The 12050-nt window shown below is 42.0% G+C and overlaps 1 protein-coding gene across 4 annotated transcripts in view; it reads right to left on the reverse strand.

The window, feature by feature from the left end:
- The window catches only part of LOC128765279 (adhesion G protein-coupled receptor A1), a 205080-nt gene that overhangs the window by 182323 nt on the left and 10707 nt on the right, over positions 1-12050 (reverse strand). For all 4 annotated transcript variants that reach the window (XM_053875890.1, XM_053875889.1, XM_053875891.1 and 1 more), the window contains exon 2: positions 2355-2426. In XM_053875890.1, coding sequence (XP_053731865.1) covers positions 2355-2426 — 72 coding nt within the window. The remainder of the gene's footprint in view (positions 1-2354; positions 2427-12050) is intronic.

Genomic DNA, 12050 nt, shown 5'->3' on the forward strand with positions numbered 1-12050 from the left:
GGTTTCTCACGCCCCTAAATCAGACAATGACAGAGACGTTTCTGTCTCTCAATCCTTCACACACCCAGAACTCATAAGCCATGAGAAAAACTATGTGTATAACCATGCTATTACACTTGTCTGTCATCCGCCAGTTCATCACCACCATCAAATCAAGTGAGACAGCCAGCTGAGCAGGAAGTCCGTGGGGTCAGAGATTAGAACAGCTGGCCGACGCTCTGCGATCACCTGAATGGCTGTCAAGCGCTAGCGACGGATGTGCGTCTGCCAAACGCCAGGCGAGGTGGGACAGGGGCAGTCCTGAAGCCAGACACGGAGGCGGGGGAAAATATTGGGTCACGCACGCCGCCTCTCCGTGAGGTCAGCCAGGACAAACCTTTGGCTGCGTGTCCTTAAAAGGCCTGTAATGATCTCTCCATCACTGTAGTGGGGCAGGACAGATGATGGCGGAAAGGTTTAATGGCTCTAATAGGGAGACGGACGACATCATTCTGTAGGTCGAGCAGAGACACAGCCACACAAATAGAAGCGGTATTATTCAGACATGACTGCAGCGTGAATTCAACTGTCAACTAGGAAGGCGGTGCTTGCCAACTCGCTGACCGAAACCAGATTTAAGGCAGCAGTGGACGCTCGCTCCAAGATTATTGACTTGAGGGAAGAAGATGTGGGATTTTCACCTTCTGTAATTTTCTTATTCCTCCGAGCAAGTAGGAAATTGGAAAGGGCGGCGGGCTGAACTCTCTGACTGGTGTGGCAACAGCAAAACATGTCTGGCAGCAGATACCATCTCCCATGCAGACGTCACCAGATTAAGAAACTGAAAGAAAGATGTCACGGAATAAGGAGAATGACAGAAGTGATAAATTGCTCTGATAACGGCACAAGGAAAAGGGGAATAACTCAAGTCTCAGAGGATTGACTTTAATATAAGAGTGCTGGATAAAGACTTATTAAAACTGAGTGAGAGACAAGGTGCCTTTGATAAAAGTGGGACGTTTGAAAGAAGCTGTTGTCCTCCCCAAGAAATCTACATGTTGTTGGAGGCCAAGGCTGAGACAGTTGAGACCTGAGAAGTATTGTCCAAAGCAACTTCCAGATGTGTTTGAGGAGGTTAAAACCAAGATCAACAAAAATCACACTTTGTCCTTCATTCCACCTTTTTGGGTCCAAGACCGTTATTTCCTCGAGAGAAATGATCCTCTGAGGGTGGAACTAGAAACCATCTCCCAGTACCAGAAATGCATTCTAGCAATTGTCAGATGTCAGTGAAGGGAGCAGAGGAGTAGCATCATGTGGAGGATTTTGGGCAGGTTGAAGAGCGAACAACACAATGATGAGCTTTCAGCAGAGCATGTGCGCTTCTGAACCACTCTCAGAACACTATAGGCACCATGGTGTTTCATTCAATATGAAAGAATAATGCCACAGGAAACAAAAAAAGACAGCAAAGAAGGTGATAAACGTTTCCATATTTAAATCATGTCATCCATCATGACTCTTTAGGAGCACTGTAACTCTACTACTGTACCATCGGCTGTCTGTTGCAGTCCATCTAAAACTAAAAACCATCCATCTAAAAAAAAAAAGAAGCACTGGAATTTCACCTCAGTCTCATTGCCCAACATATCTAGTATTTTATCCGTACGATTGGGTTTAAAATATTCTGAGTCCAATAAGCCCAGTGGAACAGCCGGTAGCACATTACCTTGCTCCTACAACACATGGCCAACAGCGGCAGCAAATGCATGAACAAGAAAACCTTCAAAGCCCTGGGAAATCCACATTTGGTGTGGTAGAAACAGCACATTTGCTATGTCTTTTTTTTCTGAATGATCATTACATGGTGCACATTTAGCACCACTTCTTTTTTTTTTTTTTTTTGAGAATCCCTACAGTAAATTGAATTTAAAATTACATTAAAATTATTCCTATTTTCTCCATTTGAGGGCAGAAACCTTCATTATTGCATCTCTAAATCTCACTTGCCAATACAGTGGGAATCGATATAAGCAGCATTAGATCAGTAAGAAGGGTGGGCGATCAATAGTGGACTCCAGAGAGGTTGAGAGGGTGCGGGCATGACAGCCATCATTGAGCTCATCAGTCTCTGCAGACTGGGACTTTGCATGTGACGTTAAACACATGGATCGCAGCTGGCCAAGGCTGCTTTTAAGGCAGTTACTTTGGCGGGTGAGGTGAAGGCACATGGGGCTGAAAGGTGGGAAACGCTGGCAAGCCTCTGTGAGGAGAGTGAAATCCACAACCCTTTCCAGTGCTGCAGCGCAGCGGTGACAGATCTGCCGACTCGGGGGAGAACAGGCCCGTAAAGAGAGTTTGATTTAGGTACTCACAGTTTTTCCAGCGCTGCTAAGCCGTAGAAGGAGCCGTTCCTCAACAGGGAGATCTTGTTGTTGCTCAGATTTCTGTCAGCAAACACAAAAAGGATGAGTTAACATGCCGAGGCTTCAGATGGAAGATGGTCTAATGTGTGCTCTGCTACTTTCACGGAAATGTGTGACATTAATTTGGAGTTTAGTCAGCGTGGGGCAGATGAGAGACATTTTGAATTGTAGTCCATTTTCAACTGCTTATCTAGGGGTGAGAATTCTCTTTCCCAGTCAAGTTCTCATGAGGTGTTCCTCGTTGAACTGCCCGCAACACCTCTCCAGAGAGACCAGAAAAACAGCCGATAAACCTCAACTGTCTTCAGTCTATTCACAGGAGCAGTGCACTCAGACTCCCCTGCATGACTGAGCTTCCATCTCTTACAGAGTCTTTGGCTGCTACAACATTACATGACGAAATGATCTCTAAATATATTTGTTTGGACCTTAAACAGGAAACTGAATTTAACTCTCAAAAACCACTAGCTATGAAAGCAGCCACCATCTGAGGGGGAGTTGGAAATAATTTACCATTGAAAGAGGTGCAACAGCTTCTTCAGCAGTTTTTCAAAACCAAAGTATTGTGTGAAGACGGTGTTCGGCGGATGCTAATATACTAGAAGGTTGCTGGGAGTAAATGCACTGATTCACAAGAACCAGCTGTACTTTTGCAACACGTGTAATGATCACAAATACACCGACTACATGGTCATGCTATTGCTAAATGTCGGTCGGCAATAGAGAAATACTGTTATATTTACTGTTTTTATTGTTTCTGTTAAGGTGCACTTGGTTATCGTGCTCTTCTAGTAGCATATCTATTCCACTGGTGCTTGGTAAATCTTATATTTGGGAAGGAAAGCCATAAAAAATAGACGTTTTCCTGCTATCACCAAGTTGCCTGTATCAATACTCTCAATCTGAAGTTTTCTCAGAAATATTTCCCGGTGCAGTGGCGGAGAATATTTGTCCGAGCATCTGCAGGATGAAAACAAACGTGTGAAGAGAGTCCGGCCGTAAATTACCCACCCAGGACACGTTTCTGTCTAGTTTACGGGCATTTGTGGTGAAGATAGGTAATGATCTGACCCCCCCCCCATCCTCCGCTCTCCATGTCAAAATATCGGCCTAATAGAAGCGCTGACAGAACTGCTGGGTCAGCACAATTCCATCATCCCTTGCTCACATTTCAACAGCAAACAAATCAATGAAATGCACCACGGGGATGTTTGGGAGACAAATTAATACAGAGAGCCGGAGCGTCGGCGACTGTCGGCGATCGCTGTGGCTGCAAAACAAAAAGGCATTTCTGATTTAAACATTGGGTTTTTGTTCATGTGATGCATTTGCCAGCCAAGAGGCGGTAAGCAGGAGTTGGACGGGACTCCCCACTGAGTGCCTTATTGGCAGCCACAAGCACAAACACACAAAAACTTGTCACATTATTCAACCCTCTGGGCCTTGGGACTTGAGCTTTCTATCAAATAATGCGCACGCACACACACACACACACACACCTATTCTAATGTTGCTTCACTCGCAGGCTCCCTCTATTATTTATTCCCCTGCTACGTTAATCCTGGGCTTCTGCATAAGCAAAGATGTGAGCCAAACTGTACGCCAGTGCTGAATCCAAATGTGAATACATTAGCATATTAAATGGTGCGAGCAGGAGTGGACACACGCGCCACGCAAAACCTTAATCTGCCGGACAAAAGCCAGTCAAGGAAGTTAATTTCAACTGTCCCGTCGCCATGGTAACATCCGAGCGCCTCGTTGTTTTAGTTTTAGCCTAAAAAACAGGCTGTTATTACACAATAATTTCTAAATATCAAATAAATGATAAAATTGGCTATAATACTACGGCCGTTTAATGTAAATATGTTTCTTTGTGTTTGGTCTTAAATCATACTTTTTTTTTTTTAAATAATATTTGCCACAAGAAGCCACATTTTTAAATTTGAATGAATTTGGTATAATACAGAATCAAATGATGGAGCCATATATACATTTAAACAACAAAATATTTTGAATCAGGATGGTGGCTATATTCAAGTTTTTATATCACCTTATTTAAACTAAAGCTCTTTTAATGTCTCAAAAATATTTGTATAACAATTTCAATGTTATAAGAATTTCAAGTCCATTCAGAGTAGTGGAAACCCTGGTCATTGTGTAGAGAAAAACCTCCCTGAACAAAAGCAAACAGATGCTTTTGTTTGCTTTTGTTCAGGGATGATTCCTCCATGTTTGTTGTCGTTGTTCTCATCCTAGCTGCCACGTGTCTTGTGCATCAGTGGGATCTTTTTTTTTTTTTTTCATTAATTATTAAAAAACAGAATAATAATATAAATGTAAGTTCTGCAACAATAAATGTACACATCAAAATACATGTAAAGAAACAGTCAAGGCAAGTGATTTATCTGGATTTGTAGATTCAAAAAAAAAAAAAAATTTCAAGAAAGACATACAGAATATGGGGAAACTTACATTACAAGAAAAAACATTTCTTTAATAGAACAGACATGTTTCAAAGGATGTGGAAGGTGTACATTTTCAATTAAACTCTCCTTACTACCATAACACTATCATGTACTGATGAGAATTTCATTCAAGAAGCCAGAATGGAACAATGGAAAGCTACGATTGGCTATAAAAGTTGTGGTTTGCACACTCTAATGCACAGAAGATACAAAGGAAAATGGCAGTTTTACCACTCTAAACTGGAAAGTATGAATATATATTCACAGAAAATATCATACGGAGTGTGCCTCCACTCTTATGAACGTTACGGCTCTGCTTCTGCCAAAGTGCGTCTCCCATCGCCGCCACAAAAGGGGTGTGTGAAAGGGACATCTGGAGGACAGTAGTGTCACTGGGCTGAAGCCACAGCGTGTAGAAAGTAATGAAAACAGATCATTTCAGTGAGCAGTGCAGCGCTACAACTGGCCAGGCACTGCAGGTGATTTATGTCACGCTTATTCTACTGCCCAGATTCACATCATTTTAAATACTCCTTGGAATGCGTCTGTGAATTCCATATCTGCTGAAATATTGATTGAACCAGTCACCTCCTAAATCATCCACTGCAGCGCGGCTCCGTCGCCGTGACGTGGAGGATTCATGCATGTCCGCGTCTACCTACAGCCATTCTTCCACGTCGTGTTGCAAATCTCCTGTCAGACTCTGACCACACACACACACACACGTGTGCACTCTGTCACATCCCTCCATCTCTGCCCTCCATCACCTTCCCATCTTCCATCAACAAGGCCGGTTCTGGGAGTGTGAGCAGGTTCGGAATGTGATGGTGTAATTGGAATGTGTCACCAGTCTCCTTGGTGACGACGGCGCGCTCTGTATGGCTGGAGCACAAACTGGATTAAGAACTGTGATCCCACTATGTATTGTGCTGAATGGACAGATCATGAGGTGAACAGCAATGAGTGCAAAGCCTGAGCGGTCACGGACAATCTTCGCCAGGCTGCTTAGTCATTTGAGAAAGTTAGTTTTCTGGACTTCAGCACAAAAATAACTTTGGTTTTCTCCGTGCCAAGGGGGTCAATCTCGCTTTCCTCTCATATTCAGTACATTACATGACAAACCACCCACAACATTAGAGACAGCATGGAGATCGGAGGCCCTCTCACAGCCATGGAGTTGTCCATGCAAAACAACAAGTTGGCAAAATATAATGCAAGATATTTCATCAACAATATGTTGCACTTGTCTATTCCACCACAAGCTTATCAAATAATTCTCCTTTGTCCCAACAAACCCCTTCACGTCCCCATTCACCACATCCATGACCCTCATTGGTTGCCTTCATCTCCATCTCTAATATTCTTGGACCAGCACAGTCTCCTCCCTCAGTCGTTCCTAACTTCCCAAACTTCTACAGGCCAACTTCCCTCTGATATTCTCATTTGAGATCTTCTCTACTTCCAATACAAGGGACACAAATACCAAATTTCTCTTCGCTCTTCTTCTTGCCTCCCTCTTATTATGTCTTGCTTCAACTTATTTTCATTCCACTTCACCGACTCCATACACTCACTTCATATCACTATATCATCAACATACATCATGGTTTGCCACTCCAACCTCTGCTTCGAGTCTTTGTGTCAGACCTATGTTATACTGGCTTATACTTATGGTATTTGTGGTAATAGCGTTGGAATGGGCTGATGAGGCTTTGTGAAACAGTGTCCGAATGTTTCGTTCTCACTTTAAAAAAGTTATTTGATGAATCATTGACATTGGTGTAATCCAGGATTGGTAGAAGAGGTTTCATGACGCGAGTGATGGGTCGATTAAGTATCCTGAAACAGTTTTGGAGGGTTGATGAAACAGTGTCATAATTTTCAGAGGTCACTAGGTGGCGCTCTTGGTTTAGAAATGATGTGAGGTTACATTGAATTTGTTGTTCAAGTCCTAACATGATACAGCAGACAGCACCATCTGGTGGCCTCTGAAAACCAGGTCACTGTTTCATGAAACCTCACCTACCTGTCAATACTGTGTCATGAAACCTCATCGACCCATCACGACATGACGCACTATTGTGTGGTTGATGAGGTTTCATGAAACAGTCCTGGTTTTCAGAGGCCACCAGATGGTGCTGTCTGCTGTGTAATATTTGGACTTGAACAACTCATGCAAAGAAGCCGCACATCATTTCTAAACCAAGAGCGCCATCTAGTGGCCTCTGAAAACTAGGAAACTGTTTCAGCAATCCTGCAATATGACTCATCACTAGAAAAAATATAATACAATAAATCAAATCTGGCACTTACACCAGACCATCCTTAAAACCTTCACTTGCTCCTCTTGCCCAAAACATTTCAATGATTATTATTTAGCTCAAAACTCAATGTCCAGAAACAGATCACATAAATGATTTACAGAGTAATGCACAGACTCCGAGTTCATGTTGCAAGAAGGAAAAAACAATAGTAAACTTAACATTCACAAGAGACAATAACCGCCCCATATATTTGCAGTGCTGAAACTGGAGCACCACCTCAAAAGAATCTTTGTTTAGAGGAACAACAGAAGCACCGTGCATCACTATATTCCCATGAACATTTGAGCTTTCTGCAACAACTACACAAATACCAGAAGAGCGCAGGCCGATCCCTATGTGCGACACTTTCTGAATCTTTGTTGAAAGTTTAACTCTGGTGACACTGTAACTTCAAATCTCTGCGCTAAGAATGTTGACAGCTGGCGCCGCTGCCAACACACAGAACTTCAATCCAAAGCAGTTTGCGGTAATTTCCGTCAGGTTAGCGGACCTGTCAGGAAGCGTAACAGGAAATATACGTGCAGCCATTTATGCTGAGGAAAGCCAGCACAGAGGGATTTACAGTGACTTTTATTGGTGTTGATAGAGGCATCAATATCCTGGAGGCCTTCCTTAAGTTCTGAATAAGTTCTAGTAAGTTGGAAAAGAGTGAAGAAAAGAAAGCGCTTCCCTAAAGTGGAAGTATAAACACTTTTGTCAACCAGAGGAGCGCAGAATAGAAAATTAGCTGTCCATTTCTATTTGACAAGTCAGTCCCTCCAGTATTTCGCCGACTTTTTTATTGCGTGTTGCGGCACAAAATGACTGATTTTGTGGCATATTTTTCAAGAGTTGCAGCGAATCATCATCATGGGAAATTAGCAAATTGGCTTGCAAAGAAACGGGTGGCAGTTGTCACTCATTAATACAGCAAAACTAAAACAGTGACTGGAGGTATGTTACGCAGGGTCGGGATGTAGTGTCGGAAATAGCGTGGAGAGAAATGGATCTCACAATCACCTGACCTGCCGGCGCACTGCACTGGTGAGTTGAGATCTATTACTGACATTTAAATAATGAGAATTTTCACATTTATAAATCGATTCAGAATCATTCACGTCTGAATCGCAACCGTTGCCGGCAATATTTGAGGGCAAATGTTGAGCGACTTCATCTCAACCTCATGTCAAAAGGATGACGTAAATTGTGACACCAACATTGTTGCAGTTAAACAAGCCAAGGTGCAAATATGGAAAACCGCGGATATTGCAGCAGGCGTAACAGAAGCTGTGAGAGAAAATACACAGTTAACAGCAGTGAGACATCGGCGGTGTTCACGGTCCTGCTATAAACGCCTGACCCATCAGTGTTGGTTGAAAGACGAGGAAGAGTGTCACCAGTGGATCGGACAAACCTCTGCTGTTATGTAATTCATTATGGCCGCCATGCGGTCATGTCATGACACACAAATTCAATGAGTGAATTCACTCCCATCCCAAACTTTGTGTCACACGAATAAGTTCTCTTGTTTATAGTATGCCTTTATCTCTCAGTGTAAAGCAGCAACCTTTTGAATTGTGATATTGGGATATTTCATTGAAAAATAAAAAAAAAACCTTGAGTCTGAGGGGTGAATTGTAGATTCCCTAAAGTTAAGACTAAGTGACCGGAGCAGCATGGACGACATGCATTCAACATCTTGGAGATGACCCACCAAACCCACACCTGGTAAGTAGATCACTAAAAATAAGAATACGCACATGAGTTTATTTCTTTAAAGCTCATTATCCGAGATACAGTCGTAGTGTATGTTTGAGAATGTCGTGTCGCATCATTTCAATTGGAGCTCCAAAAAAAAAGTATTAGCTTTAGGTTTTGGAAGTGCTGCAGCTGTTCTCAACACCAGAAGCGGCATGACACTTGGCTTCCCCTAAAATATGAGGCTGTTCTATTTTTGATCCTCCCTGTTTGAAAACTTGTTTACCGAGAGTAGAAATCACTAATGTTGGAAGTCAAACTCCACGCAGAAGGAACTCCACTTTACGCTGAAAAATCATCATTACAGTACGTCAAAACCAGTGGCACAGACATCAAGCTGTCAGGCGAAAAAGGTTTTCATCTGACACCAATGACATTTGTGAGACCGTCCCAGAGATGTGTAATGTTCCCTTTAAAATCCATAGTACGCTAACTAGGGATATGGACAAAAAAAGTTATCGGCACACTACTTGAAACTGTTTTATGGTGAAACATATGAGTGGAGTTTGCCTCCAACATCATTATTTGTTTAAGTTTAAATACAACAGTTAACTAAGTGTAGAGATGAGAAATTCAATGTTTCACGTCTCTGGTATCACCGACATCAATTCACATTTTACTGACAGAAGCTGTTCATGGACCTTGTTATTACACACAACTGCTGTGTTAACAGGAAATAAAGTGTTGAATAATGCAAAACCTTTCCGTAAACCATAGATAGATCGCAACATATTGAGATATCTGGTGTGACTATGGAAATTTTGTGAAATTTTGTTCATGTTGTTCAGTCCAAACTGAGTATCTATCAGAGGAAAGTGACACCCAGGGGCTCATATTTGGAACTATATTTAGAATATGGACCAAATAATTGAGAATCTTCGGTGTGTCCCTGTTTTTATGAAGCACAACTTCTTCACCGTGTTCATGACCGGACTTCATAACAAGGGGTTACTTCATCCGGCGAAGCTGGTCGACAGCAAGATCATGCGCTGCACTGTCGTCACAGTGTTTTGTCCCATGTCTATTCTCTGTTCCCCGGACGGCCGCACCTCCCTCTCTGGACGGACATCCCATTCAGTGACAAGCACCCTCTGTTTGTGCAAACTCAAGCGTGTCCTGTGCGCCGCTATGCTGTGTTTACGTGAGCTGACGTGCGTGTGTGCGGCTCTGCTTGCTGACCTCTGCGTGCCGATCTCAGGCCTCTGCGTAATGTCCAGGAAATCACAGGAAAAACAGAATTGAACATTATGTAAACAGTACACGACAAACTTCTGCAGCGCCTGTCGAATTTTCTATTTACGCCATCAATCAAATCCGCTGAGGAGAAGGCTGCTTTCAACACTGCAGGAAAAAGCATGAGCCAGGTGGGATAAATCCTCACGCAGTCAAGACATTTACCATCATACTTGGATCATATTTTATAGACAGACATATACCACAGCTCTAAATCATTCCACTGGATGCCACATTCATTATCTGAAAGTAAAATCCAGCCGGAATGAACATGTGATATGGGGTGTCTACACCCTTTTAATCTGGTGAGCAGGCATTTTGGCTCAGATTTTGAAACAGGACATCCAAAGTCAGAGCCCAAAACCTCGCCCCACTCCATTCTCTTCACAACACGCCATGTGTCTGACTTAACAACTTGCTTTGAAAAAAAAAAGCTGTAAATATACAGTATATTTGTGCAAAAAATATTCATCGGAGTCAAATAATAAAGGTAAACAGATATGGCTGTCAGATGCAGGGGTCTCCTGGGCAGCTGGTTTACTTGGCTGACCCGGATTTAAAAAATAAAAATAAAAATAATAATAATTGTGTTCATCTTCTTTCATATATTTATACAACATAAGCATACAGTTGTATCAGCTGTGTATCTGTGATGTTCTCTAAACTTTCACTAAACTTTATAGATTCATTCATTCAAAATATATATATATATATATATATATATATATATATATATATATATAGGGAGAGAGAGAAAGAGAGAGTCGGCTTCATGTAAAAAAAAAACAAAAAGAAAAACGGCAAAATGGCTCACGAGGTGGCTCACGGTGTGTTCAGGGACCGTGATGTTTGCTGATGATATAGGGATTTGTAACTAGCCTAAGGAGAAGCGAAAGAGGTGGGGTTAAAGACATACAGCCAAAAAGGAATGACGCTGAGTTGACAAAATATGGGAGGAAGAGTGAAGAAGGGGGAGAAGAGATGGAGAAATGAGGTGGGGGTCAATCATCCAGAGTAATGGGACACAGCTGACTCTACTGGGTCACTAGTCAGTTGTGTCTCAAAATTCAAGCGTGTGCATTGAAAACCTTGCTAAACCTTCCATCCTGTATTTATGTAAAATATAGAGTATTGGTGGCTTTCATTCTGTTCAACAATGACATAAATAAATTCAACTAACTAGTAATAAGAGAATAAAGACCTGAATATTGTTTCGAATAGTTGTGTTTTGTGTTGGCCATATTTTTCAAAATTTCACAAGACTCAAAATCAGATATTCTCTTGTTTTATTTATTTATTATATACACTGAAGATATCTATCTACTTTAATACACATCCATTTGTTATTTTTATTTTCTTTGTTTATTATTTTAATATGTTTGTGTCACATTCAAAACCCTTGAGCCTCCTTGTGGGAGACTTGAACCAACCAAACCCAGTTGGCGATGCACAACTGAAATGAACTGAACAGGACCTTCTGTCCAAGTCATGAGGGCCCGACGTTGTTGACCTCAAGTTGTTTTCGTCCAAGGCTTGATCTCCTCTGTATTCTTAGTTTAATGAATGACCATTTTCAGTCGGGATCAAATCCTGAAGTTGAGTAACCTTTACCCAGCGGCCGCACAAGCGCTTGACCATATCCCTGCATGTGGGAACGGCGCGTAGCTTGTCATTTTACCATCGACTAGATGTAAGAGTCAAAGCATAATAAATGGTTTGGAGCTAAAAACGTCCTTGCTACTGTATGGTTTTACTCAAACATTTCATCCCACAATGTCAAATAAACAACTCTGATTTATGAGATTTGTATTAGGGCATATGCAACCCATGTTCCTCGTGCGAATGTTTGAGTAAGAAACACTGTAAAAGGCAGCAATAAGTTGAAG

The sequence above is a fragment of the Synchiropus splendidus genome, chromosome 9, assembly GCF_027744825.2.
Source record: "Synchiropus splendidus isolate RoL2022-P1 chromosome 9, RoL_Sspl_1.0, whole genome shotgun sequence".
Classification (NCBI taxonomy): Eukaryota; Metazoa; Chordata; class Actinopteri; order Syngnathiformes; family Callionymidae; genus Synchiropus; species Synchiropus splendidus.